Raw genomic sequence first — 27733 nt, forward strand, 5'->3', positions numbered from 1 at the left:
CCTGTAGGATAACTTTAAAAAGGAAAAAAGAAAAGCTTAAAAGCCATATAGAATCTTAAAGGGCTTTCTGGCTAAGCAAGGCAGATTAAATTACTTATAGTATGTTAGTATATACCTTATTCAGCAGAGTTTCGGTCTGCATGAGTATTACCATATTCAAAATCATGGCAAATTGGGAATGCATATATTTGGTACATCTGTCAGGAGAATATTTAGTTAACTGCCAGTCTGGATAGATGGCATATTAAAAAAAAAACAATAGTTTCCATCTTTATTTTTCAAAAACAGCAGGCAATTCACAGATTTGAAAGGTCACTGATTCAGAACAATAATTTTGGTTTCAGGTGTCTGTGACTGGTAGGAATTGGGTCTTAGACAATATCCAGTAAGTTTACTTACTGATTTTGAGAGTAAGGTTGAAAAAAAGCAAAGATGTTATTCACCAGATTTCAAGGTTTACTTCAGTCACTTAGATTTTTTACTTGAGGCTATTTAAGTCTGAAAGTCCATCACATCACTTAGAAGGGAGAGAGGAGAAAAGGGCTGGGGCCACACTTTGAGAAGAACCACCAGTTGAGGGCCAGGGCTTGCTAATCTTTGACTAGCTGAGTTCTTGGAGCCTAGGGAGAACTCAGCAGGAGGGTTACTGGGGGCCTCTGTTAACTTGTTTCATTCACTGATTGTTTCATCTGGCTTGTTAAAGGATACAGAGACAGTATTTTCAAACTAAATCTATTTTAGCAGTTATGGATTAGGCTAAAAGAAAGTAGCATTAGAATAAAGAGGACCAGTTGTGAACTCTTTTAATAGGCTTTGAGTTTCCAGATAGTTGTGTGTCCTGTGTGATATACACGCAGTTAACTGTTCACTGAATAAATGTACGGATGTGTTCTTAGATAGTGAATTTATCAATACTTATGAATACATTTATGTTTCTTTTGTAATATTGTATAGAATAATTCTGGCCACTTGCCCACACTCGGTTGACAGCCTAAAACCAGTCTGTCATCTTCCATATTTCTTGGTGAACCTTAATTAAAGATCAGATGGTTCTTGCAGTTTCCCAGGGATTCATCTTCTGGGGCTTCTCTGTTTTTTTTTTTATTTTTTATTTATTTATTTTTTTTAACGTTTATTTATCCTTGAGACAGAGAGACAGAGCATGAACAGGGGAGGGGCAGAGAGAGAGGGAGACACAGAATCCGAAACAGGCTCCAGGCTCTGAGCTGTCAGCACAGAGCCCGACGCGGGGCTCGAACTCACGGACCGCGAGATTGTGACCTGAGCCGAAGTCGGCCGCTTAACCGACTGAGCCACCCAGGCGCCCCTGGGGCTTCTCTGTTTAAGATCAGTATATTGACCTGAAAGGAGGAATCTTGGAGAAAATGTCCTGGCCTGGTCTTTCTCTTGTACCCTGAGCTCTGTCCTAAAGAGGCCCTTGGCTTTGGCTGATGTGACAGGGAGATCAAGGGTGGAGAGTGGGCTTTGCTAGGCTCAGCCGGATGGGGTGCGGTGGGCACAAGGGGGCGCTCTCAGGGTGGACGGTGCTCTTGACCACATTCTAACCCACCAGCTGCTATGCCTGAGAGCAGGTACCCACCTGGAGTTTGGACATCCCCGAGGGTAAGCACCCTCTGTGGACCATCCGGAGCAAAGCAAGGAGCCCAGGATCAGGACATTAAAACAGACTGTAGTGTTGGTGACTGGTCAGCTTCCTGCTCTGGCTCCCTTTCAAATGGACAGTTTGTAAAGAAAAAAAATAGAAGTATAAAAATAGAAGAAGCCAGGGAGCTTTAGAAAAAGTTAACCTCGTCAATACTTGTTGGCCCAACATGGAAACCAGTGACAAATCAGAGCATATTAAATGGGGGAGAGAGACTGCCAGTTAGCGTGGAGTGATCTCGTACTTTGTAGTAATGAAGCTCTCTTCTCCACGGAAATAAGTAAAATAAACTCAGGCTGTCAACAAAGCAGCAATGCATGTTTCCAAACTATCACGGTACTGTGAAATTTAATCCACAGAGACTAGCACCCAGCTTCTCGAATGCACGTGCCGAGCTGCGCGAGCTCACGTTTGCTGATGTTTGTGAAGGTGGATGATATTTGAAGATCAGCAACGAGAGCAAAGTGTTGTGCTGTGGTGCATAGCGCTACATTTTATTGTAAGGGGTTTTTTTTAAACTACCAAAATCAATGATTTGGGGGTGGAAAATAGCTCATTTGTAAATGCCCTTTCTGCCATAATAGTTTGTATTTATGATGATGGGATGGGATTTGACCTGTAGTGATGCCTTTAAGATGAGAGAGGTAATGATGACTGTCGTTTTCTGCAGAGTTCAGAAAAACATCCTATCAGTATGCCAGCACGGTGCTGCAGAGGGAAAATGAACGAAATCTGTTTCCCAGGCGGAAAGCACCTCTGGCCAGCTTCAGCCACAGCCTGGCGCAGCGCTCTCACCTGTCGGCAAAGCCCGGAGCTCGGCCCGCCGTCCCAGGTGCTGCGGGCAGTGGCTTCCTAGGCTCGGGATATTCTTCCCTAACCACTACCCGGTGGGAGAAAACTGACGGCAAAACTGCCGACTCTCAGGAAAAACCTGCCAACAGCCAAGCCAGCGTCAGAACTTTCTCTCCAGTGCCCGGTCTTTTAAGGGATACTGAGGCTCCAGCGAAAACATTCCCCGAAAGACCGAGAACCGCGGGTACAAAGGCCGCCTCTGCTAATGTAGCCAAAGAGCCCACCCTTGCCCAAAAGCCCTATCAGGACAATGTGTCGACAGGTGCTTCCAAAAGCACGTGGTCAAGTGAGAGAACCGTCCTTGTGGAAAAGAAGACGGGGGCTAATGTCACGAGAGAGCAGGAGAGAAACAGGCCAGGTGCCATCCAAACAAAGTGGGAAGAGAAGGTGTTTGATTCCAAAGAGAAGGCTTCAGAGGAGAGGAATCTAAGGTGGGAAGAGCTGACAAAGTTAGATAAAGAAGCAAGAAAAAGAGAAAGCCAGCAAATGAGGGAAAAGGAGAGAGGGAAGGAGTCGGCGAAGGAGAAGAGTGTTCGAGAAAGAGAGGTACCGATCAGTCTAGAAGTCTCCCAGGATAGCACACCAGGGGTGGCCCCGAAAGGTTTGCAGACTCCCCTCCAGGGGGATGCTCGTGACGGTGCAGGCAGAGGCATGGAAAAGAAGGAGGCCAGGTTCAGTCTGGACCGCGGCGACACCACCAGCTCCCCGAAGGGCGACTCCACGACCGAAACCATAGCCGAAAACATCGTCTCCAGTATCCTGAAGCAGTTTACCCAGTCTCCTGATACAGAGACATCTGCTAATTCTTTTCCGGACACGAAGGTCACTTACATGGACAGGAAGGAGCTTCCCGGCGACAGGAAAACAAAGACTGAGATAGTCGTGGAGTCGAAACTGACCGAAGAGGTGGATATTTCAGACGAGGCTGGCCTGGACTATCTTCTGAGCAAGGATGTTAAGGAGGTGGACCTGAAAGGAAAATCGGCTGAGCGGATGATAGGAGACATAATCAACCTTGGTCTGAAAGGAAGAGAGGGGAGGGCAAGGGTGGTCAACGTGGAGATCATTGAGGAGCCCGTGAGCTATGTTGCTGGTGAGAAGGCGGAGGAGTTTTCTACCCCCTTCGAAGTGGAGGAGGTTGATGATGTGTCTCCGGGCTCCAAGGGGCTGGCTGAGGAGCAAGAAGGTTATGGAGAAACAGACATCATGTTCTCAGGTAATCAGCATAAAAAGACCAAGCAGCCCCAAGAGAATGTAACTCACGTCGAAGAAGTAACGGAGGCGGGTGACTCAGAGGGAGAGCAGAGTTATTTTGTGTCGACCCCAGATGAGCACCCTGCGGGGCAGGACAGAGACGAGGGCTCGGTGTATGGGCAGATCCACATTGAAGAAGAGTCCACCATCAGGTACTCTTGGCAAGATGAAATCGTGCCAGGGACTCGGAGAAGAATAAAGACGGATGATGGGCTGGGGGAGAAGGTGGTGAAGCCGTTGGACATCTCAGAACCTTCTGTGGAGGAGGAGGTGGGTTATACTCACTGGAAGGAACAAGCTAGAAGTGGTGAATTTCATGCTGAGCCCACAGTCATTGAGAAGGAGATTAAAATACCACCTGAGTTCCACACGTCCATTAAGGGATCCTTCAAGGAGCCCAGACACCAGCTGGTGGAGGTTATTGGGCAGCTAGAAGAGAGCCTTCCAGAGCGCATGAAGGAAGAGCTGTCTGCTCTCACCAGAGAGGGTCAGGGCGGGGCCCGAGAACGTTTCGGTCGACGTAAAGAAAGTCCACACCTCCGGGGGTAGGTCTGTGACCTTGGTTGCCGAAGTCAACCTCTCGAGAACCGTGGATGCCGATCAGTTAGACCTGGAGGAGCTGAGCAAAGACGAAGCCAGTGAAATCGAGAAAACCGTGGAGTCAGTGGTACGAGACAGTTTGGCCAGGCGGCACAGCCCGGCGCCTGGAAGCCCAGACGGGGAGACCGCAGAGGAGCCCCCGGCTGCCGGCTTTCGCTTCAAGCGCTGGGCCACCCAGGAACTGTACCGCCCCGGCGGTGAGGAGGGCGATGCCAGCCGGGCCTCTCAGGGCACGGAGCAGGTCGCTTCCCCGGGTCCGGTGTCAGCCACGGTAGAAGTCACCAGCCCGAGGGGCTTTGCCCAGTCACACGTGGTAGAGGACGTAAGCCGGTCTGTCAGGCGTGTTAAAGTAGACCCCACTGGGATTTGGAGGACTGAGCAAGTCTCACGAGAAGGACCCACTGCACAAGTGGTGGAGGTAAGTGGGGAAGGGGACCTAAGTCCGGCCCTGAGCTCACCAGGAGCCACCTGGTCTGTGAGGCACTTCACCCTGAGTCCTGATCAAAGTCAAGTGTTCCAGGAAGTCTTCTTCCAAAGGTCTGTCCCTGCCTTTCGGGAGGCAGGGGGCACAGAAGAGCCTGGCCCGATAGAACTGTCCACAGATATGGACACAGCGGGGAGGCGCAGTGTGTTTGGCTCCGAACAGTTTCATGCTAAAAGGGAAATTACTTTTCAGGGCCCTATTTCTGGGTCGGGGAAGGTTGGTGATTATTTTCAAACAGAAGAGTCCGTACCCAGACTTCTGTAAAGGACCTTCAGGTGGGCCCCAGAGAGGGGTTTGGGGAGCAGATCCAGTTCAGAGCCCCCCTTCCAGACAGAAGGGCGTTGAGTATCAGGGAAGCTTCCGTGAGCACTGAAGAGTGGTCAGGGGACGGCACATCTGTCAGGCAGGTCACGGTCTGGGCTCAGCAGCATCAGACCACTGGGCACATAGTTCCCCTGCCCCGGGAATTCAGCCACTCAGAAAGCAGTGCCCATGGAGAGGGCTCGGCAGACATGAGCCAGGCTGCACGTAGTTCCGCTGTGGGTGGGAAGATCCTGATGACCGGAAAGAGCACCTTCCAAAGTGCCAGTTCCCAGTGGCCTCAGGAGGCCAGTGTGGGAGATGCACGAGGGGCAGAGGAGACACCGGGCATGAGCAGAGCCTTTTAGGCACATTTGTCTGGGTCCCGCAGAGACCACAGCCTCTGAACGGGTTGTCTTCCACGAGCCCGTTTCCAAATCGCTTGCACCTGCCGGTTCAGCGGGCTCCCCTGAGCTAGGCGAGTTGGCAGACGGCAGTGGGGTGCTCAGGCACGTGGCACGGGGCCCCAGAGACTCTCCCTTTACCTTTCAGATGGACATGAGTCACGTGGAGGCGAGCCCCCGCTGGACGCAAGACACCACGGTCTTCTTCCCCGCAGGGACGGAAGCAGCGGCTCGTGGTGCCCCTGACCGTGGGGCCTGGAGAGACGGGGGCAGTGGGAATGCCTGGGTGGCCAGCGTGAGCTTTCAGGGCTCTTCCGGGGATGCACACCAGGTCCCCGGGGAAAAGGGCAAGGCGCAGGCTGAGTTTGACAAGACGGTGCAGCTACAGAGGATGGTAGACCAAAGGTCGGTGATTTCGGATGAAAAGAAAGTTGCCCTCCTCTATCTAGACAGTCAGGAGGAGGAGAGTGAGGGCCGCTGGTTTTGATAAGCAAATATTTTGTTTTCAGTGGTGTCTTATCTGGTAACACAGTAACACACAGAGGCCTTTACTTCTTTGAAGGAGGGAGGCTCAGTCTTTACGAAGACCTCCCCACTTTTCTTACTTTCTCCAAAGAGCGCTCCAGGCGATGTCACTTTACTTTATAATCTGTAAAGGTGTCAAATGAATTCATGCCTTCGAAGGCATTTGAATTTTATTTTTGAGTTGGAACTTTGACACAAATATTTTTTTTTATCTTTTTAGTCTTAAAAGTTCCTTTTTCTGGAGTTTTCTCTCCACTGCTTGAGACAGTTTCGACCAATTTTGCTCCTGGTCACGGAAATGCCTCACATCTGTTTGAAGTTATAATCAACTCTCTATAGGGAAAATGCCTAAACGGTAACAATATAGTAAGATGCCTATATGATAACAAGATTAAAGTAATATATTTAAGAGTAAATTTTATTTGCATGTGCTAATATGAAATAATCAACTAACATTTAAAAGGAAAAATGCGTACATTTGTCACTTTTCCAAGTCTTTTCAAAAAGAAATCCTAGGAAAGAAGCAGATTGCTTCCATAAAAGATAAAAGTGGAAAAAAAAAAAAACCTAAATGGTTCTAAATTTAGGAAAAAGTTAAGTTCACTTTGAGACTTGAATGAATTGCTTTCTATGTGCAGAACTCCAAAAAATATATAGTATTTTTGTTTATGGAGAGGATAGCTTCAGCCCATTTGATATTCTAAGTCCACACGCTTGCTATGTTCGTGTAAGTTCTTAGAAGCCCACCCTGGGCTTATGTGTAGGGAAAGTGACTGTTGGGAATGGGTTATTGTATTTCCTTTCTCACAGCACTGGGTTGTTAAGTAGCATACAGTCTAAGTATTCTTGTTTGTTACAACCTAAGTTCTGGAGTAGCCAGCTCCCGCCAGAGTGTTAAGCTTCTCCATACCTTAACCCTTAGCCCTGTCTACACATTTAATTTTACTGGCGGGAGGCAAACCCTGAAGACAGTAAAGAGAATGCTGATGATGCTCAAGCTAGAGCCTGGCTTGCCAGATGATCCTGTGCCGTGACATTGGAAGCACAGGGTGGACTGTGCCTCCCAGAGAAGGCCTTGCAACGCACCGCTAAAGGGACCGAAGTCTGGGTGATGCAAAATGACAACCAACCTCGAGGACGTTTTTGCATTTTCTTTTTTTTTTTTTTAACGTTTATTTATTTTTGAGACAGAGAGAGACAGAGCATGAACAGGGGAGGGGCAGAGAGAGAGGGAGACACAGAATCTGAAACAGGCTCCAGGCTCTGAGCGGTCAGCACAGAGCCCGACGTGGGGCTCGAACTCACAGACCGTGAGATCATGACCTGAGCCGAAGTCGGACACTTAACCGACCAAGCCACCCAGGCGCCCCCGTTTTTGCATTTTCAACAGAAATCATTACAGCTGGGGTGTTTTGCCCAGGGAAGAGAATACTAATGTTACATAGGATAAGATGTTTTGTGGGAGGGACTGGGTGCCTCTCCTGCTGCCCACCACCCAGGAGGGGCCCTGGAGGAAGGCAAAGGCCCTACCCTCGCGGGCCACGGGATGCTGACGTGCAGGTACACACCGTGAAGTTGAAGGTACTAGAAAGAGTGAGTGTGCTTTACTGGGTTTGTTTTATTTTACATAAGGGTATTGCTTTTAAGGCTTCGTCTTTAAAGGTAGCGGCACACAGAAATTACCTCTCCAGCAGCACAGTATTATTTTAATCCAAACTAGTTGCTTGCACATAACATTGTTTAAACTGTACTTCCGGTAACAATCCTAGAACTGCCAGTAGGACACTGAGGAATAGTGATTGGAGGTAATGCCATCCTCTAGTGGGTTATGATGTTGGGGGTGGTGGTTATGGCATGAGGGTCTTCCCTCGGTGGGGGGAGGGGGGATGTCACACAGTGGCCCTCAGCTCCTAGAAATGGCTACAGCAGGTAGTTTAGGGAGAGTGCATTTTCTTAATAAGTGGAGGAGAAATGCAGCCAAGTTTTCAGGATGATCCATTTTACAAACACTGTGAATCGGGGTATAGAAAAAGTTGAACTGCAAGTTTAAACCTTTGCTATCTTCCAAATGAACTAGTAATTGTCACAGACTGGTACAGAGGTGATGGCTTGGCAAACAAAGCCTTCTTGTTTCTCATATAGTCAAAGATGGGCGATTTTATGTTAGCTGTAATTGGTAATGGTATTTGTAGAAGTGATTTATTGGTCAAGGTGACAGCCTACTGTTTTGATGGCGACACAGACTGAGGATGGGGAGTCTGTTATGTGAGTCTGAGTGGGCTTACTTTAATGTCCCTCTCTTGCCTTGTGATCTTCTGAATGAGTGCTAACAGGGACAGATTATTAATATCATGACCCACCTCTCTTTGGAAAATATCTTAGGTCTTAATTTATATTTCCATGTTAGAACACATGTCTTCAAGAAGCATCCTGCCAAGAGTACTTACCAATATGGACTCCTGAGCTGTCTTTGGTTACTCAGTCTCTGGATCACCCAGGAGCAGGCATGCCCTCCACACTGTGAAGGTCGCCTGAAGGTTCTGTGTCCTTTAAAACCAGTCGCTCTGGAGACCATAGAAATCAACTTTGTGGGTTGGGACAGAACCAATTTTTGCTGTTGTATAGACAAAACAGTATTAATGGAATGTTTTTCACCTTCCCACTGGTTGTTTTGATATCATTTGTTTCAAATGTATATTTAGAATGGAATCACTTACAAAGCTCATCTTTCTAAGCTCCTGTTCCCTACAAAGGGAAATGTCACAAGAATGTATAAAAATAAAAATCTAAGGAAAAAAAAAAAAAAAAACCTCCACATTGTTCCTAAAGAGAATGAATGTTTTCCAGTAGGTGTTTTTGTGGTTTCTGTTTAAGCTCTAATTAAAGCATCTATGTGTTTTACATGCATGATTTTTTTTTTTTAAATGTTGCACGGAATCACTGGGGAGAATATGTATGGAAAGTTCTGGCCCTTTACCCAAATCAGAACTTGATACTGTTAACACAAAACTACAAAGCGTAGCAGACAGAGCAAAAACCAGCTGGCTCATATTCAAATATAGACTGGGCAGTTTGTGGTAAGAACGTGGTCATCACAGCCTGGAAGGCTAGTGTCAGTAGGGTGACCAGCCATCCTGTTTTGCCTGGGATGGAGGGGTCCCCCGGGACATGGTTTCAGTGCTAAAACCAGGACCGTCCTCGGCACACCAAAATGGTTACTTTGAGTGCAAATCGGAGTGGTTAGTTAATCCTGGCTGTTTCTTAGGTGCTTGAAAAACTTGCAGTAGATTGAGACAAAGGAATAGTTATTAGGTACCCTTACCTGTCTAACTTTTTACCACCCCCTCCCCATGACTATCTATAGTCTTTCTCTCGTGTTGAAGTTCACACATTTAATAGATGGGAGACATTTGGGTGGGACATTCCTATATTCATTCTTTCCTTGGGGTGGGGACTAAATTTTTTAAAATATATTTTAGTTTCTGTGATTGCAAGATATTATCCTCCAAGAAAGACAGGAAGAAGTAACATCAGAATTCACTTTTTTCCCCCAAAGCCTAGCATGGGCTGTCTGCTCAGGCTGCTATGACAGCGTACTGCAGACTGGGAGGCTTTAACAATGGACATTTCTCTCTCCCAGTTCCGGAGGCTGGAAGTGAAGGATCAAGATGCTGGTAGATTCGATGCCCGGTTGTGGCTCTCTGCCTGGTTTGCAGACGGTCTTCCTGCTGAGACCTAACGTGGTGGAGAGAGCGATCTTCTGTCTCGTGTCTCTTCTCATCAGGGCACTAATCCCATTCACGGGACTCTCGTCTCCCAGAGGCCCCACCTCCTAATACATTCACATTGGGGATTAGGGCTTCATGAATTTTGGAGGTACACACACATTCAGTCCCTGGCAGACTCCCAACGTGGTAAATATTTAAAATACTTATTCTACCATCCATGTCGGAACCTGTGTCTTCCGACTAGATGGGATACCTGGTGAGTAGTGACTGTGTCTCATGCCTCCAGCTTGCACATGGCCTTCATCCCACCTGGGATGAGTGGGTACGAGTGGGGGTGGCCTGTGTGGTCAGCTGCCATAGCTTCCAAGAGGGACAAGGGACCTTGCCTCTCTCTCTCCACCCTGCACAAATGGAACCAGAGCACCTACTGGGCACTAGAGTAGAAGGGGCCCGTGCTGCGTCCTGCTGGCATCTTAGCAGTAGCCTACAGCCTTTCTGGGCCTCGGTCGTGGGATGAGTGTGGGAAGGAGAAGGAACAATGCTGCCCACAGCCCATCCCGCCCACTGTGTACTCTACCTCCTTCCAGCACCCAGTCTCCTGTGGACACCATGGAGAAAGGTGCTCAAAACTTCCCACTCTGCTCTTCCCTTCTTGAGGGGCAATGGCCTCCCCTGCGGGAGACTGAAGACCATTGTGGATGTGAGTGCTCGTCCACTCCACCCTCCCTACCTCACATGCTGAACCTGGGGAAATAGCTGGGAGAGCACGGGGCCAAGGGCTGTGCCGACTCCAAAAAGAACCTCCAGAGGGCAGCCATGTTTCTCCTGCCTGGAGTAGAGGCCCCAGGAGTCAGCCGCCCTCTCCTGCAGCCCTTCCCCGCTGGCCTCACCCCTACTCCTCTGTCTTCATTCCCTTACACCCGCCTCCCCTGACCTCCAGCCCGTTTACTCCCATTACTCCCTGCCCTGCTGTACTGGGCTCTTTCCCTCTGTTACCAACTCGTTCTGCCACTTCATGTTTAGTAATTAGCATCCATGTTGGCTGGCGAGGTCTGAGAGGATGGGGACAGTGTGTCCTGTTTACTGTCAGGTCCCCAGTTCATAGCACTGGCCCGGTGCACGCAGGGTGCTTAGCCACGTTCAGTGGCTGTAGGAGTAAAGAGAAGCTTCCTCGCGTCCCTCTAGGCTCCAAGAACTCTGAGGCAGCCTGCATTTGAAAAACATACCAACCCAGCACCTCTGAGATTCTTCTTAGCATTTTATTCTGCATCCCTATTATCTTCCTACAAGAAAGAAAGGGCTTTGGCCAGCATTTGCTCTCAGACTCCAGATCTATGCGAGGGGCATACATAGGTACGGCCAGATGTTGGGTCCACTTCCATACACAGGAAGTTTGAAACTTTTGAAGAGAAGCCTTTCAGCCACAGTCGTGCTGCTGGGTAGAAAGTTTTGTTGCAAGAGAAACCACTTGGACGGTGAAAAAGAAATCTGCTTTACAGAAGCACCAGAGCACCCTGGAGGGCATCCGCTGTCAAAACGCGACATCTCTGTTGCATGCTGGAGCAAACAGCCCGGAAAAATCTGTCGAATCCCACCTTCTAGTCGGAGAGGTTTATACTGCACCCCAAATGTCAGCACCCGGCCCGACCCAAGCTTTCTTTGGGGGAGGGGTGGGGCTCTCAGTCCGCTGCGCTGGGCTGCACCTTCCCTGGCATGCTGGTGCAGAAGGCCGGTTTGGCTTTCGGGGCCTGCCGGGTCTTCGCGGCCACCTCAGGGGCCCTGCAAACAAGCAGAAAGTGGGGTGAGCGTGCTGCCCCCTGGACCACTGTTGCTCTGAAGAGAAGCCCAGCTGCTGCTGAGCTAACAGCTGGCGAAGGAGTCTGGGGAGGGAAGGCCAAGGAGAAGAGAATCCTGGCACAGCAACCTAAATCCCAAGGTTTTTTTCTCCCGTGTTCTAATTCCTTGAGACCATTTTCTCCCTGAGCTGAGAGGGTCAACCCTTAGCTGGCTCAGAGAGCAGAGCACAAGCACAAAGGTTGGGCTGGAGGCCCTGGCGGGCTCAGGGTTCAACGTTGCCTCCGGCTCGGGCCGACGGCTCTGAGAGAGCGCCCCCTGCCGGCTGTCTCCTCGCCTTCGGTGCTTCCATGATCCTTCCTTGGCGGTCAGCCCACAGGCTCTGGGCCACACTGGCTCTGTGAGGGGCGGCTTCTCCACAGCAGGGAGTGGAAAGACCTGGGGCCAGCCTTCAAGGTGAAGTCAGAGGGCTCTCAGGCCGCCGTCCTGACAGGCACGCTGAAAGCAAAGGGAAGCCAAAGGCAGGCCTCCAGCAGGCCACGCCAGGGCACTGTGCCCTCGCCTGCCAGCAAGGGAGGTGACCCGCAGGCCCTGGTCTGCAGGAGGGAGAGTCCCAGTGTGTTTCTGCCATTATTCAAGAGCCAATCTTTTCTTAGTATCTGGGCAAGAGGGATATTTGACAGCTGGGCTTTCAAAGGAATCACTGGTGTTGCATAGTTTATGAGTTATGGGAAGTCAGTTAGTAAAACTTTCCATGGAAAGTTCCACAGAACCTTACAGAACCAGCTTCCTCTGAGATCTGAATGGCAAAGGAAACAGTGCAAGGGGAAGCCAACTCACTTGGACAGGACATCCACTGTCTGCTGGGTGGCCAGAGTCCTCTTGTCCTGTGCTCCATATAAGAGGGTCTGAATCTGAAGACACTGCAGAACACCAAGTAGTAATCATGAGGTTATAAAAATGTCACTGAGAGCATTTCGCAGGAAAATGAAGTCTCCCTTGAATGAAATAAAGCATACTTCATCCACAGGCCCATGCTTGACAGAACTGGTGCATTCTCAGGGTTTCTCAGGGTTTCTCAGGGACAGACTGGCCTTCAATTTGGATGCTCTGAGGGATCCAGAAAATAAATGCAAAGTTTTAACACTATTTTACACAACTCCTTATGATGAGCTATATGCAAACTATAAGCATAAGGGCGCCTGGGTGGCTCAGTCGGTGGAGCATCCCAGCTCAGGTCATGATCCCAGCTCAGGTCATGATCTCCCGGTTCATGAGCTCGAGCCCTGCATCAGGCTCTTCGCTGACTGCTTGGAGGCTGCCTGGGATTCTCACTCTTCCTCTCTCTGCTCCTCTCCCCTGACTCCTCTCTTTCTCTCTCAAAATAAATAAACATTAAGGGGCACCTAGGTGGCTCAGTCTATCAAGCGTCCTACTTCGGCTCAGGTCATGATCTCATGGCTCTAGAGTTACAGCCATGTGTCAGGCTCTGTGCTGACAGCTCAGAGCCTGGAGCCTGTTTCGGATTCTGTCTCTGTCTCTCTCTGCCCCCACCTCCCCCCCCCCCCCCACCCTGCTCACACTCTCTCTCTCTCTCTCTTAAATATCAGTAAACATTTAAAAAATTAAAAAAAAAATCCCTGACTCTCCCCCTTTGGGTAGGCAGGTTTAAAAATTTCTTAAAAAGTAGCATTTTTAGAAAATAAAGGCAAGAACATTGGTATTGACCAGGGATGGTCTCTAGTTTCGTTTTTTTTTTTTTTTTTTAAATTTTTTTTAACGTTTTATTTATGAGACAGGGAGAGACAGAGCATGAACGGGGGAGTATCAGAGAGAGAGGGAGACACAGAATCCGAAACAGGCTCCAGGCTCTGAGCAGTAAGCACAGAGCCTGATGCGGGGCCTGAACTCACGAACAGTGAGATCGTGACCTGAGCCGAAGTCGGACACCCAACCGACTGAGCCACCCAGGCGCCCCTCTAGTTTCGGTTTTTAAATGAGCCTTGCTCAGGAAGGTTTTTAAATTTTTTTGTTTGCTTTTTGTTTTATTTTGTCTTTTGGTAAAAACATGCTCTATCTTATATGGGCTTTCTATATTCATTACTACACAGTAATTTCTTAGGAATTAATTTACCTAGGACTTAAATATTGAGCTTATGTATTATCCAGGGCTAGCTTTGGCTTGATTTCTCCCTTCTGCTTACTGAGCTACCATTTGGTTACTTGTACCAGACCAGGGTAAACTCAAGGAAAGAATAAAGATGCAAGTTGTGCCCCCAAATGGCCAAAATGATTCTTAAAATAGAATGAGGTGGAGGAACTTGCTTTACTGTATATCAGTACCTTTTATAAAACTGTAGTAATTAGGACAGTGGGGTTTTCATCCAGGGATAGACAAAGAGGTCAGTAGAACATGGCAGAGAGTCCACTACTTGATAGATGACAGAAGTGGCCCTGAAGGGTCTAGGGGAAAGAGCTGAACTAGTCGGTAAATGGAACTGGGGTCATGGGCTTTCCAAATGGAAGAAAATGGGTCCCTATCCCATACCAAACACAAAAATCAATCCTAGACAGACGGAGGAACTAAATGTGAAACGAAAACTTGGAACTTTTAGATGAAAATATCAGAGGTTTATCTTTATCAGCTTGCAATAGGGAAGTATTTCTTAGACAAGATCCAGGCAAATCAAAAGTAAAAGACTGATATGATTTAACTGTATTAAAATTCAAAACATCTATGCACCAAAATTCACCTTAAGTAAAGTACAAGGAGGGAAAGTATAAAGTACAATGAAGGAAAATATTTGCACAATACCGAGAGGGGATTAGGACTAAGGACGCATAAAGAACAAACTACCAATAGAAAATAATCAAAAGATATTATTCAAAGAAGTTGAAAACTAAGAGGCTGATAAACACACCTAAGTTCACTAGTAATCAGAAATGCAAACTAAAACTTCAAGGGCATTGTTCCTTTGCTCTTAAATTGCAAAAATTATAGTCTGATAATGATAATACCAAGCTTTATCACAGGTATTAAGCAACAAGTACTCTTTTATATATTGATAGTGGATGTTGAAATTGGTACCACTTTTAGAACAATTTGGCAATATTTAGTAATGGATAGGTACATGTACGATATACAAATTTTTGATGCGCATATAGCCACATAGATGAATCTCATGATTATAGAGAGGAAAAAACAAATTGCAGTTGAATGCATTATATATATTATTATATATTACATATTATTAAAATACATATTACATATAATTTATATGAAGCTTAAGAAGCATGTATAACAAGATCGCAAAATAATTTTAGTAAATTAATTTAGTAAATAGTAAAATAGTAAAGACATAGTAAAATAATTACGACAACGTGGGAATGATACCAAATTCAGGATAGCAGTTATCTGGAGGCGGGGTGGGGAAGGCTAGTAGTGGGGACTTCAACTGTATAGACCCATACATGTTTTATTGCTTATATTGAACAGTGAACTCAAAGGTGTTGGTTACATTCTTCATGCTTTTCTGCATATCTGAAATACTTTACATTTTTACAATATTGAATTGGTTTTTCTACACGGTAACAGCTTGAGTCAAAAAAAGTCTGAGGCTTTGGGGACTTTGTACTGAAGACTGTTTATTCATTCTGATCTGCCAACCATTTTTAGGTCTTCAGGAAAATTAAAATGCAAGCAGCCAACATGCTTTGTCTTTAAAAGATGTGGAAAATATCAAAACCGACTGAATGTTTGGTTCAATCTGAGGAATTGAAAATGTGGTTCTGGAATCTGAGACTGTGGTTGTCTTCTGGAGGAAAGAGGTATTATTAGACGAAGATAGGACGGGGTTTTGGGGTTTTTTTGTTGTTTTTTGGTTTTGTTTTGAAACAACAGACCTTCACTCTTTGTTGAATTATGTAACACCAAGGAAGTAGCAAACTTGTTCTGTCATTCCATTCAGCATATAATCCAAATGCTCCAAAATCCCACCCCCTCCACCCAAATAAGCCACAGGCTTTCGGAATCCGCACTGGGGGCCCTGGCCTGGCCTGCTGCTCTTTCCATGGGTTTGGGCCAGCTCTGCTTTAATCCACGGATAAACTGCTGTGAACTTGGGAAACTTAAGGAACTCTGAGAAAGTTCTGTGTTGCTTTTGGGGACAGGTTTCCAACACCCAGGACACTTGATGTAAACTCTTCCCGCCCTCCTCTCCCACGTGGCTCCCAGCTGCTGGAAGCCTGGGGGCGTCTCCAAGCAGGGTCCAGCAAGGGAGGTGCTCACGCAGGGACAGAAAACAGGAAGCAAGCAGGCTTTCCCCTCATTCATGCTTGGCAGTGAGAGGCCACTGTCCAGGGCTAACGTTCTTGCCAGGACAGACTTCATTTTCCCCTACATGGCCAGAAATACCTTAACTCCGTGTGAAAGATCAGGTCTCATTTTAAACTCATCTGCCTTCTCTGTTTACATATCTACGAGTACCTCCCTTGCAGCTCATTTTGAGATGAGCTGATGTCTCCGTGTTAGTTCATTCACCGAGACATTAGCATTTTACTGACATTATAATCATTATTTGAGATGGTCTGAGGTCTCGGTTTACCCTGCCTTAACAGAGGGCCTCCGAAATCCAGAACTCAGGAGGGATATCCATCCTACCCTTTGGGTTACTGAAGCTTCTCTCTGGCCCCTCATTCTCCAGGGAAAAACATACTATTAGCTAACTTTTTCAGATTCCTAGGTACAAGGACAGGGCAATTGACGGTGCTTATACCAATTCTCACTGGTTCTACTAACCACCTCCATTTCAGACCTTGTGTGCTGGTCATTGTCCCTGGGGAAATTGTGTGTAGGGAGACTGGAGGTAGGAGACAAGGTCATAATCAATAATCAAGCCCAGAGAGAGGTCAGCCCATCCCCGTCCCTACTCCCTAGACCCTGGCAGTCAAGATTCTTCTCTTCCTGGCATTAATAGATTTTGGTTTTTTTTTTAAGGCAACTTACCCTCCTTAAGGAGATTTGCCCCCAGTTCTAGCTGAAGCGAGAAGAGATGTAAAGGGATGCCAACTAGGAGAGGGAAATGGGTCCTCAGCCCCTACCTAATCTCCTTTAGATGACAGTGCCCAGGGACACCATACCAGGCACCACATCAGGAAAGAATGGTTCACCTACTAGCTGGAATAGTTTTCAAGAGCTACCTTTTTAAAATAGTGAGGGGCGCCTGGGTGCCTCAGTCAGTTAAGCGTTCGACTTCAGCTCAGGTCATGATCTCGCAGTTTGTGGGTTCGAGCCTGGCGTCAGCTCTGTGCTGACAGCTCAGAGCCAGGAGCCTGATTCAGAAAATTTTAAATAGTGAAACAACCCCCTTACTGACCTTACTAGGAAATGTTTTACATAGCTGTGTATTTACCTAAGAAACATAAATTGAATTTTTCAGTGCTCTGCTGCTCTTAGCTAAATTTGCTTAAGCATTTTTGTGTGAAACAGGTTATTTCGATTCTTTTGTTAAAAATATGGACACTGTCAGAGACAAAGTCAATAAATGTTATTTGAACCTACTGGGAGCCCGGCATTTTAAACAACTCTCTGAACTAAGTGAAGAATCCCAAATCCCGGTGGTGGAATATTCTATAGCATAAATAAAAGGCATTTTGTGCTCTCCAAATTCTTCTTCCAAGGCCAGTGCACTCCTATGTGAAATCAGCCTGTACAGGGTGCTTCTCATTTTTCTCTAAGTGGACAAAAACCCTGGAATTTCCAGGATCCAGATGAATTTTGGGGAACTGTTATATTGCTGTTACGCTCTTTGATTTTATCTGCAGGGGTTGGGAGAAGTCATTTGTGTTTCTATTATTCCTTAAATACCAAACAAGAAGCTTTCCACCCCCTGCAGAAAGACAAGAGGTAGCACCCGCTTCCACACTGGCCTGCAAGCTGTCCCCAGAGGGGCCACATTTGTGTTGCTCGCCTTCGTGCCCCAGGTTCCGGAACATTCCCCGGCACGTGAGTAGGGGCGATATTTGCTAGATGAATGAACGATCAAACAAGAGGACAAACAGTTCAACTGAGGAAGTTCTTATACGGAGCCTGAAGACACGGTTGGACCACAGGGCTCCAGGGACCCGTCAGCAGCTGACACCTCTGGTAAGGATGCTTCGTGGGGGGGTGCCGTGTCACGAAGCCTCGCCCTCAAAATCCAGGCAGGTTCAGTAGCCGCAACAGTGCTGCTCGCTGTGCACTGCTTCCCTTAGCAGTCATTCCTAAAGCCAGGGCAAGTTACGACACGACTGTAAGCACCTGATGTGAAACTGAAAACTTATTTTTGACATGACTGAGTTTTGCAAGCTAGGTTTCTGAGGGGCCTGGGAGGCAAGGCAGCTGGGACAGGAGCCACCAGTTGGTGTCTTCCTAGCTCTGGCCTACCCATGTGCCCAAGAACTCACACCCTTCCCAGTGTGGCTGCAGGGGTGGCCCGGGGACAGCTGCGGGGTAGAGGTTCGCTGACTCCGTGTACTCTGGCTTTAGAAAACCACGACAGGGGTACCTGGGTGGCTCGGTCAGCTAAGTTTCTGACTCTGGATTTTAGCTCAGGTCATGATCTCACAGTTTGTGAGCTTGAGCCTCGTGTCAGGCTCTGTGCTAGTAGCTTGGGATTCTCTCTCTCTCCCCCTCTCTCTCAAAAAATAAGTAAATAAAACATTAAAAAAAGAAAGAAAGAAAGAAAACCATGACAGCTATATCCCCAAAAAGAAGCATATTTTCCGGTTTGGGCAGGAATCTCTGAAAACCTGCAGTCATTACTCAAGGCCATTTATTTGCATGGCCGGTACCCCTGCAGAACTGGATTGGGTGACTTAGCCCTCCCTTCACCCATCAACCCCCAGCCCCCCAGCCTTCAGTCCTGGAATTGGACCATAATTCCTATCAGGGAATTTCAGACAATGGATGTGCTGACGGGATAAATCCTACTTATTCACAGAGGCCATGTGGCAAAGAGCCACCTCAGTGGCAAGGCCACAGGCTCGATGATGGAAAACTGACAAAGACAGGCTTTCATGCCTCATAAGGGTCATGCCAAGCTCGTCGTGCTAGTCCAAGTATTTTGTCTTTATGGGGAATGAAAAACAAAGCCACAGAAAGGTAAGATTTTTAACAATGACTCTAATTCTTACAACCTAAAACCACTACTCTTCTTTTACACATTATCTGATGCGACAGCATGTCCGTGGCGGAGAAGCTACCCTGATGCTCATGAACTGTGGCTCTGTTTACACGTCAATTCTCAAGGCTGGTGCCAAGAAAAAAAAGATGTCAGGAAAGATGCCTTCAACGTTTAGAAAAAACACAAATGCGCCTTCACGGACGCATCTTTACAAGGCAGGCAGAAGTGATTCACTTAAATGATGACCTTGGCGGAACTGAAAGGACAAATCGAAACACAGTTCATCAGGGAGCATTTTCCTATGGAAACAGGGGCACGTGTGGGTGGGCGTTCCCCAAGCCACTCGGGCACCAGCCTTGTCCTCACTAGGCCTGAGTCCTCCATATCTACTCATTCCCGCAGCAGCTGTTTGCAGAGCCCTGGCGATATGCCGACCTGTGTCCACCTCAGGGACAGAGCAGAGTGGCCAGGCCTGGGCCTTGCCCTCAGGGGCCTCCAGTGTAGTGGGGGAGCCAGACATTGAGAGATTTTGTAAATGAACGTGTGATAACAACTGATGATAAGAGCTGTGGAAGAGAAAAGAAGATGGGGCGACGGAGGAAGAAAAGTGGGGGGGTGTCAGTGGTGGGAGAGGGCACTTGGTCAGTGAAGGCCCCTGTGAGGTGACATGTGAGTTGAGAATGGCAGGATGGGGAGTCGGCCATATGGGCACAGGTCCGGGGAAGGGGGTGCTGGTGCTGGGGTCCCAGGCAGGACTGGGAGGTGTTTGAGGGAGCACACTATGATCCCCCTTCTCTCTCACTCTTGCTCTCTCTCCCTCCCTCTCACGTGCACGCTTGCACACTTGCACCCCTGCAACTCCCTTACCTGGAGGACCACTAATACTGAATCCCCAGGATTGCTGCATGGGTGGGAGGGATGCCTCCCACGACAAAGGGACAGATAAGGTGGGATCAGGGGCCCCAGGACGAGGGACGTGCGAGATGAGGAAGAAAGGGGGCCCGGGGACTCTGGAGAGAGACCCCGTTTGCAAAGCTCTCCCCGAGGGTCTGCGGAGGGCCAGCCTTGAAAGTGTGGGTGTCATCCTCGTCTCCCTCACTCCTCACCTCTGAGTTGCCACGTGCCGTGGGTTCTACATCCTTATCAGCATCCCTCGACTCCCCCACGACCTTGCTCCAGCCCCTGGCCACTGTCTTGGAGCAAGCTACCACCATCTTTCTCCAGGACAACTGCAACACAAATATTTAGAGAACAAACACATCAGCAGGACGTGCTGGTGTGGGGAATCCTGCTGCGCACCCACGTATGGGTCACGGCTTCCTTCTCTAAAGCGGACAGCCAGCTCTTTGTATAAAAGCTGGACTCGCCTATTTCAGAGTTGGACAGAACAAGAGATCCAGACCCTTTGAAAAGCTAAGCCTTTTGAGCTGCCTTTTCATGGCCCTTTCCGTGGCTGTGGAACACAGCCACCTCGTCGGGTCCTTCCTGAGCCAGTGCAGTCTCGCCAACCATTCCTGACCATCGCTCTTTCCACCTGTTCATGGTCACGCTGCATTTATGTGGTAGGTTTGGCCTTCCCCTCCTTTGCCAGCCCTCCACCCATAAACTCATGGTTGTCCCGCCTCTAGTGAGGCTCTGGCAAAACGCCAGTGTCAGGCCAGGACAGTCTGCTCAGACCACGGTTCTGCACCCTCCAGACTCCAATGCCAATTTAGGAGTGTCTAAGGCACTGAGGACTCAACAAGCAGCAGCGAGAGCTCCGATGATTGAGGAACTTTCCAATGTAGCCTTGTGTCGGGGGCAGTCTGGGCACGTTGCCCATCTGTGTTTTCTAAGGGACAGCAAAGGCAGAGGGGTGCTTTGTGTGGGCTGCTGTGGTTGGGGGGCCTGACCCCGAGGATAGGGACTCTTCTGGGCAGCCTATGGCCAGCAGAGCTGGAATTCTCATTCCCACCTAGCCTAGAGTAGGCACAAAGGAGGCTCCACATTTTCTCCACGGAAGGTCAAAAAAGGATGACCTTGATCCCTCTAACCATCAGCTCCTATTGTGATACTCTTATCAACCGATTTACAAACAGCTTTAAGTGAGGAGTGCTTGCAACGCCTTTAAGCCTGCTTCTCAACTCAAGAACAGGATTTTTTTTTTTTTTTAATATGAAATTAATGTCGTCATGACCTTACTCTCTTTCTAAAAGGATCTGAGGTGGGCTGTGGCAGCCCAACAATGGGTTAGTCAGTGATGATTAGGAAAATCAGGATCAAGGACAAATGGGACTACACATGAAAACAGTGTGGGCTAACATGGGGCTCTGTGGGGACTCCAAGCTCGATCTGGATCTCCCGGTATCCAGGGCAACGAGGAAAACACCACACAGGCTAAAGGGAAAGTAAAACGAAGTGGTCCGATGATAGAATGGCAGTGTGTGAATTATGTATAAAATACAGCTGTCAACCAGGAGGCTCTGTGTGCTTGGCCAGTCGCAGGAATGGCTGTTCTAGGGTCTCAACCCATGGCCACATGAGATCCTTCCAGGGGTGGCTTTCTCATCTACAATCTATGAGTAAAAACCATTTTCCTTTGCCCTTCTTCAACTGATTCATTACAGTGGGCTTTGGATTTCTTGGAGAGAGGTCACATAAAATTATTCTTTTATGGAGATGTTTAATGTCTGCCATTGTAAAGCACTCAAGTAGTGGACTGAACCGTTAATATGAAGGTTGGATGAAGGATGGGCCCAAACCCAGCTTCACCCTGTCACTGGGCCCAGAACTAATCCAGAGAGGCTACTGACCTGGGAAACAGTCTATTCCCTGCCCCCTCCCCCCCCCCCAAATGTATGTATGTTCAGAAGTGGGGGAGGGAGAGAGAGAGAATCCCAGGCAGGCTCTGCATTGTCAGTGCAGAGCCCCATGCGGGGCTTGAACCCATGAACCGTGAGATCATGACATGAGCTGAAGACAGATGCTTAACTGACTGAGCCACCCAGGCGCCCCAGGAAACAGTCTTTAGGAATTCTTTTTTGCCGCCTTTCACCTGGATGGAAATGTTGGCAGTGATGTCCATCCTAGAATCAAACCAGGTCTCTATGTCGCAAAAACATAGCGGAGGTTGTGCTGTGGAAATTTCCATCTGGAGCCAACAGATTTCTCCAATTTACTCCTGCAGGCAGACGCCTTTGAAAGATAGATCAATAATATGGTTTTCCTTGCAGTAATTTAATCTGGCTGTCTGCTTTGTCTCTCGTGACTTCCTGTTTTTCATGCCCATGGGACCATGGCCGGGCCATGCAGCACAGGAGGGCACATCTGGAAAAGCTGGTGTTCCTTGGATTCCTGTTCCAGGGTTGAAAACTTGGGGGACACAGCTGTTGTGATAAATATGTGAGAAACGCTCGGCTGGTAGCTTTAGGGAGCTACCTAAGGGCTGACTAAGAAAGTGTGGCTCAACAGCCGACACGCAAGTCCTGCGTGTGTCCTATGCCCACAGTGTGGCCGGTCCTGTCCTCAGATGGGCACATGTGGAGGAGGGACAACGAGGACCGCACGTCCTGCAGCACGCACACCCAATAGACATGCAGGTTTCAACCCTGTCTCCCTGCGTTCTGGCAAATGGCCAGAGAGCTTCAAAATGCCAAAGCCATTGTGTTCAGGACTGATGGTTACTGAGGCCAAACTAAAGTGAAAACGTTTCACTAACTTCCACTGCAGGCTTGGGGAGTGATGAAACCTGACAGTTTGTTGAAGCTGAGCTGCTTTTAAGCCCTGTGGGTGGGCACGAGGCCCAGAGCAGTGATCTCGACCTTCCCCCAGAAGCTAGAATGCAGATCCCTGGGCCCCTGGACCCTTGCCCCAGACTCAGATTCAGAGGGTCACCCCGATGCAGGGCTTTAAGCCCCCATGCTTGGTGAACCACTGGCAATAAGGAAAGCATGTGGGCTTTACTATAGAGTAGCCTGCCCAGAGGCAATTTATTTACTTCCAGGAGCCTCCGTCCTCTTGGCCTGTAAAACAGGGCTACTGAAGTCTGGGCTGTGAGGATCAGGAATGACGTCTGAGCGCTGGGCAGCAGGAAGCCTGGCCCCCAGCCTGCGGTCAGCGGTGGTACCCGCCCAGCCCCGCCGGGGACAGCGGGGCTTCATACAGGTTCGTGTGGCCCCTGCTCAAGTTTCTTGAGCATCTGCTACCATTTGCCGGCTTCCCCCCACTCCTGGGGTCCCTCCCCAGCCTGGAGTTGAGTGGCTAGGCTTTCCCTATTTCATGGACACTCCTCAGAGGAGAAACAAGGAAGGGGAATCACAGTGGCGATTCCCAGGGGCAGGCAGTGCCTCAGCCAGGAAAGCCCTGCCCTCTCCTCCTTCTGGGACTCTTCAGGACCCGGAACTCCACCAGACCCTGCTGCTCGCAAAGCAGCCTGCCTTTCCTCCCCTCACTCCATCCCCGGAACAACATGGGACAAAGGAAGCCTCGGCATTGCTTTACACCTCCACTTTACAGATGAGAAAACTTCAGCCTCTTGCCTCGATTCTTGGTCCATTCCATTCTCAACACTATCCTCACATGATTTTTTTCTTTCCATTTCTTTTTATTTAAAAACATTTTTTTTAATTTAAAAAATGTTTGAGACAGAGAGAGAGCATGAACGGGGGAGGGTCAGAGAGAGAGGGAGACATAGAATCCGAAGCAGGCTCCTCGAACTCACGGGCGGTGAGATCATGACATAAGCCGAAGTCGGAAGCTAAACCGACTGAGCCACCCAGGTGCCCCCCTCTTTTTATTTTTTTAAAATTGCTTTTACAGATTTTATTTTTTAAGCAATCTCCACACCCAGTGTGGGGCTTGAACTTACAACCCTGAGATCAAGAGTTGCATACTCCACCAACTGAGCCAGCCAGGTGCCCCTGATTTTTTTTTTTTATGTTTATATATTTTTGAGAGAGACACAGAGCATGAGCAGGGGAGGGGCAGTGAGAGAGGGCGACACAGAATCTGAAGTAGGCTCCTGGCTCTGAGCTGTCAGCACAGAGCCCAACACTGGGCTCGAACCCACGAACCATGAGACCGTGACCTGAGCCGAAGTCAGACACTTAACCAACTGAGCCACCCAGGTGCCCCAAAATCCGAAGTACAAATAGAGACCTATGGTGCCCTGCTTAAAATTCCCTTAATGGCTCCCAGCTGCTTAGAGCAAGGTTCAGAAAACTTTCTGCAAAGGGCCAGATGGTAAATATTGTAGGCTTTGCAGGCCAAGAGACAAAAATTGAGGCTACTATGTAGGCACTTAGGTAACAGGAGGGAGTGCAAACTTCCTCAAATTTGTTTTATCAATGAAATTATGAGGAGGTTTCTTTGTAATCTAGTTTTGCTAATGAGAAGAACAGATTTCCTTTTTGGTGCCGATAAAATTTCACTTAGTTGGGGTTCGGTAGTGTTCCCCTACCATCTGATCAATTTATGATCACCTGTAAAATGATTACAGGTTTAACGACTAACTGCAAAAACCATTTTTAACTTGGTCTATGTCCTTAACTATAATGAAATAAAACACAGGCAGTGAACTGGTCATTGTTTGGGACCCCTGCTTTTTAAAAAAATTTTTATTTACTTTTGAGAGAGAGAGAGAGAGAGAGAGAGGGAGAGGGAGATAGAGAGAGAGAGAGGAGGGCCGAGAGACGGGGACACAGAATCTGAAGCATGTTCTGAGCTGTCAACACAGAGCCCAATGTGGGGCTCAAATTCACAAACTGTGAGATCATGACCCAAGCCGAAGTCGGACGCTTAACAGACTGAGCCGCCCCTAGACCCCTGCTTAAAAGATCAAGTCTCAGCTCCTTAACGTACAAACACAGCTGCAGGGACCTGCCCTCACGTCTATCCCAGCCACTCTCCCAACACAGTTGGCCCCAACTTTTTGCTTCTTAAACAGGCTTCGCTCTCTCATCCCTGAGCTTTTTCTTCCAGCCCATTTCCAACCTGGGACTTCCTGTCTCTGCTCGGCTATACTCTCTTTCAGGACTACTTACCTGGACACCTTCCCTAAGCCCTTCCCTCCCATAGATCCCAGTGTGGACTTGGAGAACTTAGCACATAATACCACAGTTGGGCCTTTACAATCTGTAACTCCCTCACTGGCCTGGGATGCTTTCGAGGGAGGAAGCTACTGCCTACCTACTGTACTCATTGCACATGCTTCAAAAATAGGGACTGCATCCCAGGTCTTCTGTTTCCTGCACCATCTCCAGTGGGGGCCACCCAGCTGCCTTGAGAGCACCATGTTCTTATACCCTAGCACGCCCCTGGCCTCAACTGACTGATCCAGGGTGAACACTGGATTCAAGTCAGGCCTACAGCCCTTTCTTGAGATCTTTCGAGCTGTGACTGAGAAATGGCACAGTGTAGGGAGTAAAACCCTGGAGGGCCGGCAGCTATGATCTCCATCTTGAGGGGAGACACTACTATGACAGAGGTGGCGGAAGAGGATGTGCAGAGAGAAGCAGACAGGAGTCCTGGGCAGAGAGAACCTTGGAACATTCTCCTGAGCCTCAGCTGCATCCTGCTGTGCTAATCATCTGCCTAGTGGCCCTTCCTTGGAAACCATAAGACACCTGAGCTAGTTTGACCATTTTCTGTTGGTGGCAATCCAAAGACTCCTTGATCTTGGCAATCCAAAGATTCCTGATCTTGGCATTCTCCCCACTAGCCACTGGTTCCCAAACGTTTTTAAGCATAGGAAGCTCTAGTTCAAACAGAATCTTACTGAGAAGCCCGCCATGTGATATGGCTGTAATATAGGATAGACCACACGGTCCAGTCTAATAAAGCCCCACTCTGACAACTCCTGACTTTGAAATCAATGCTGAGATACTCGTTTAGCCTCAGTTTCCTGCTTTTTAAAAACAAAACAAAACAAAACAAAACAAAAAACAAACAAAAAACAAAAAACAGAGCAGAGGTAATCCAACTCTTCAGGCTGCTATAGGGCTTAAGTAAGTTAATATATGTAAATCGTTTAACACAGTGTCAGGGATAGAACAATCAGTCAATAAGCATTAAATTAGAAGTAGGGGATGGAGAAACCCAGGGCAACTGCCACTCTTAGCACCCTTATAACTCTTCCCTCAATAATGTCTTTGGCATATGTATAATGTTTAAATTATCTGAAATGATTAATATATCTTCCTGGTTAGATTGGAAAGTCTCACAAAGACAAGAAGCATATCTGTCTTGGTCACTGTTTTATCCCAGGTCTGCCTAGCACAGCTACTGGCCTCTAGAAGGTGACCAGTAACTACTGTTGACTAAATGATAATAGATATATGTATCATCTTGTTAAAAAATATACACCATACATGTTGCCTTCTGCAACGGATTCAGAAAAGCCGTAAGAAGAGATAAAGGCTCAATGTACAGGGTAGCCTACTCAAAACTAGAGTTAATTCTTTTGGTTTGGTCAGTTACATTACTTGGAGGTTCCCAGGTTTCACCATTTTAAAACTAATTAATGTAATGAAAACACAACATGACAAGACTTTGGAGGTACACTTAAAGTAATAAGGAAAATTCATAGCGTAAAATACTATACAAAAAATGGAAACAAATAAATTCAATTCCCTGTTCAAGAAGACAGGAAAAACTCCACAAAGTAAAACAAAATAAGTTACAAGAAAACAAACAATAAAGATAAAATCAGAAATCAGTGAAACAGAATAGGAAGGCCACTGACCTATGGAGTTTGAAAAACTAACAAAATAGACAAACCACTAACTAACTCAGCCAACAAACAAGGGAGGAGATCCAAATATAAAACTAAGAAATGACAATAAGAAGATAACTACTAAAAAAGTGGAAATTTAAAAAATTCATGAGATTACTTTGCAAATCTCTATGCAAATCTATCTGAAAATGACAGTGAAATAGATAAATATGGTTTACTAAAATGACTTCACTGGAGCCAGAAAGCTTCAACAGAGCAAACTTTATAGAGAAATAGAGAAGACTGTCAAAGAATTCCCTGCTACCCCCAAAAAGCACCAGGCCTAAAGAATTTCACAAGAGGTACAAACCTTCAAAGACTTGTTTTAGTGCTGCATAAATTCCTGTAGGCTTAGAAAATAAAAGTAAACTTCCAAATTATTTTTATGAAGCAAATATGACATTGTTACATTGTTACTTAAACAAGTATCACTGACCAATAAGGGCAAAACATCCTAAAAAAAATGTTAGCAAACAGAATCAACATTGCACTGAGAAAATAATATGACTAAGAGGATTTATTCCAGGAATGCAAGGTTGGTTTGATATGATAATAAAATATACCATATTAAGTGATCTAACAAGAATCATATGATTATTTAATTCCACTGATGCTTTGACAAAATGCAGCACTTAATTCTAATAAAAAAATACTCATGAAAATAGAAATTGATGGATACACTTCTTTACCATGGTAAAATATATAAAACAGTCCAAAGCCAGCATGTACCATATCAAGAATCACTAGAGGCATTTGCACTAACATCAGGAACAAGACAAGGATGCTTATTATCTCTACTCTTACTTATTGTATTGTAGGTACAAGCCAATGCAATCAGATAAGAGAAATCAATAAGAGGCATAAGAATTGGAAAACAGAAAGTAAAACTATTTGCAGATGATGTAATGGTACACCTGAAAAACCTGAAAGAACCAATGTTCAAATTAACTCAAGCAAGAAAAGAATTAAGTAAGCTAGCAGAATATAAAATAATGTAGAGAAACCAATAGTTTGCATGCACATACACAAACAGTTAAAAAATATAATACTGGATAAAACTCCATTTATAATAGCATTAAGGGAGAGGAAATGCTTAGCAATCGACTTAATAAGAAATGTGCAAAACTTGTATAAGGAACACTTTAAAATGTGCCTGAATGATACGTAAGTGGATGTGAGCAAATATAAAGATATCCCTTGTTCTTGGGTAGAATGA

At 47.1% G+C, this 27733-nt stretch overlaps 2 protein-coding genes across 7 annotated transcripts in view; one reads left to right on the top strand and one right to left on the bottom strand.

Moving 5' to 3' along the window:
• The window catches only part of SYNM (synemin), a 28580-nt gene extending 19597 nt beyond the window's left edge, over positions 1 to 8983 (top strand). The window contains 4 exon segments of the mRNA XM_053888756.1: positions 2334 to 4264; positions 4266 to 5097; positions 5100 to 5515; positions 5517 to 8983. Coding sequence (XP_053744731.1) covers positions 2334 to 4264; positions 4266 to 5097; positions 5100 to 5515; positions 5517 to 6044 — 3707 coding nt within the window. The 3' untranslated portion in view covers positions 6045 to 8983.
• Positions 8984 to 11055: 2072 nt separating this feature from the next.
• Positions 11056 to 27733, bottom strand: part of TTC23 (tetratricopeptide repeat domain 23) — a 105567-nt gene continuing 88889 nt past the window's right edge. For 5 of the 6 annotated variants that reach the window (XM_019460133.2, XM_053888757.1, XM_019460136.2 and 2 more), the window contains 3 exons: positions 19874 to 19996; positions 12445 to 12527; positions 11056 to 11589 (listed from right to left, as the gene is read on the bottom strand). In XM_019460133.2, the coding sequence (XP_019315678.2) occupies positions 11490 to 11589; positions 12445 to 12527; positions 19874 to 19996 (306 nt within the window). In that variant the 3' untranslated portion in view covers positions 11056 to 11489. The remainder of the gene's footprint in view (positions 11590 to 12444; positions 12528 to 19873; positions 19997 to 27733) is intronic. The other variant, XM_019460137.2, reaches the window with a different exon arrangement.

The sequence above is a fragment of the Panthera pardus genome, unplaced genomic scaffold (assembly GCF_024362965.1).
Source record: "Panthera pardus isolate Hobbes unplaced genomic scaffold, ASM2436296v1 HiC_scaffold_24, whole genome shotgun sequence".
Lineage (NCBI taxonomy): Eukaryota > Metazoa > Chordata > Mammalia > Carnivora > Felidae > Panthera > Panthera pardus.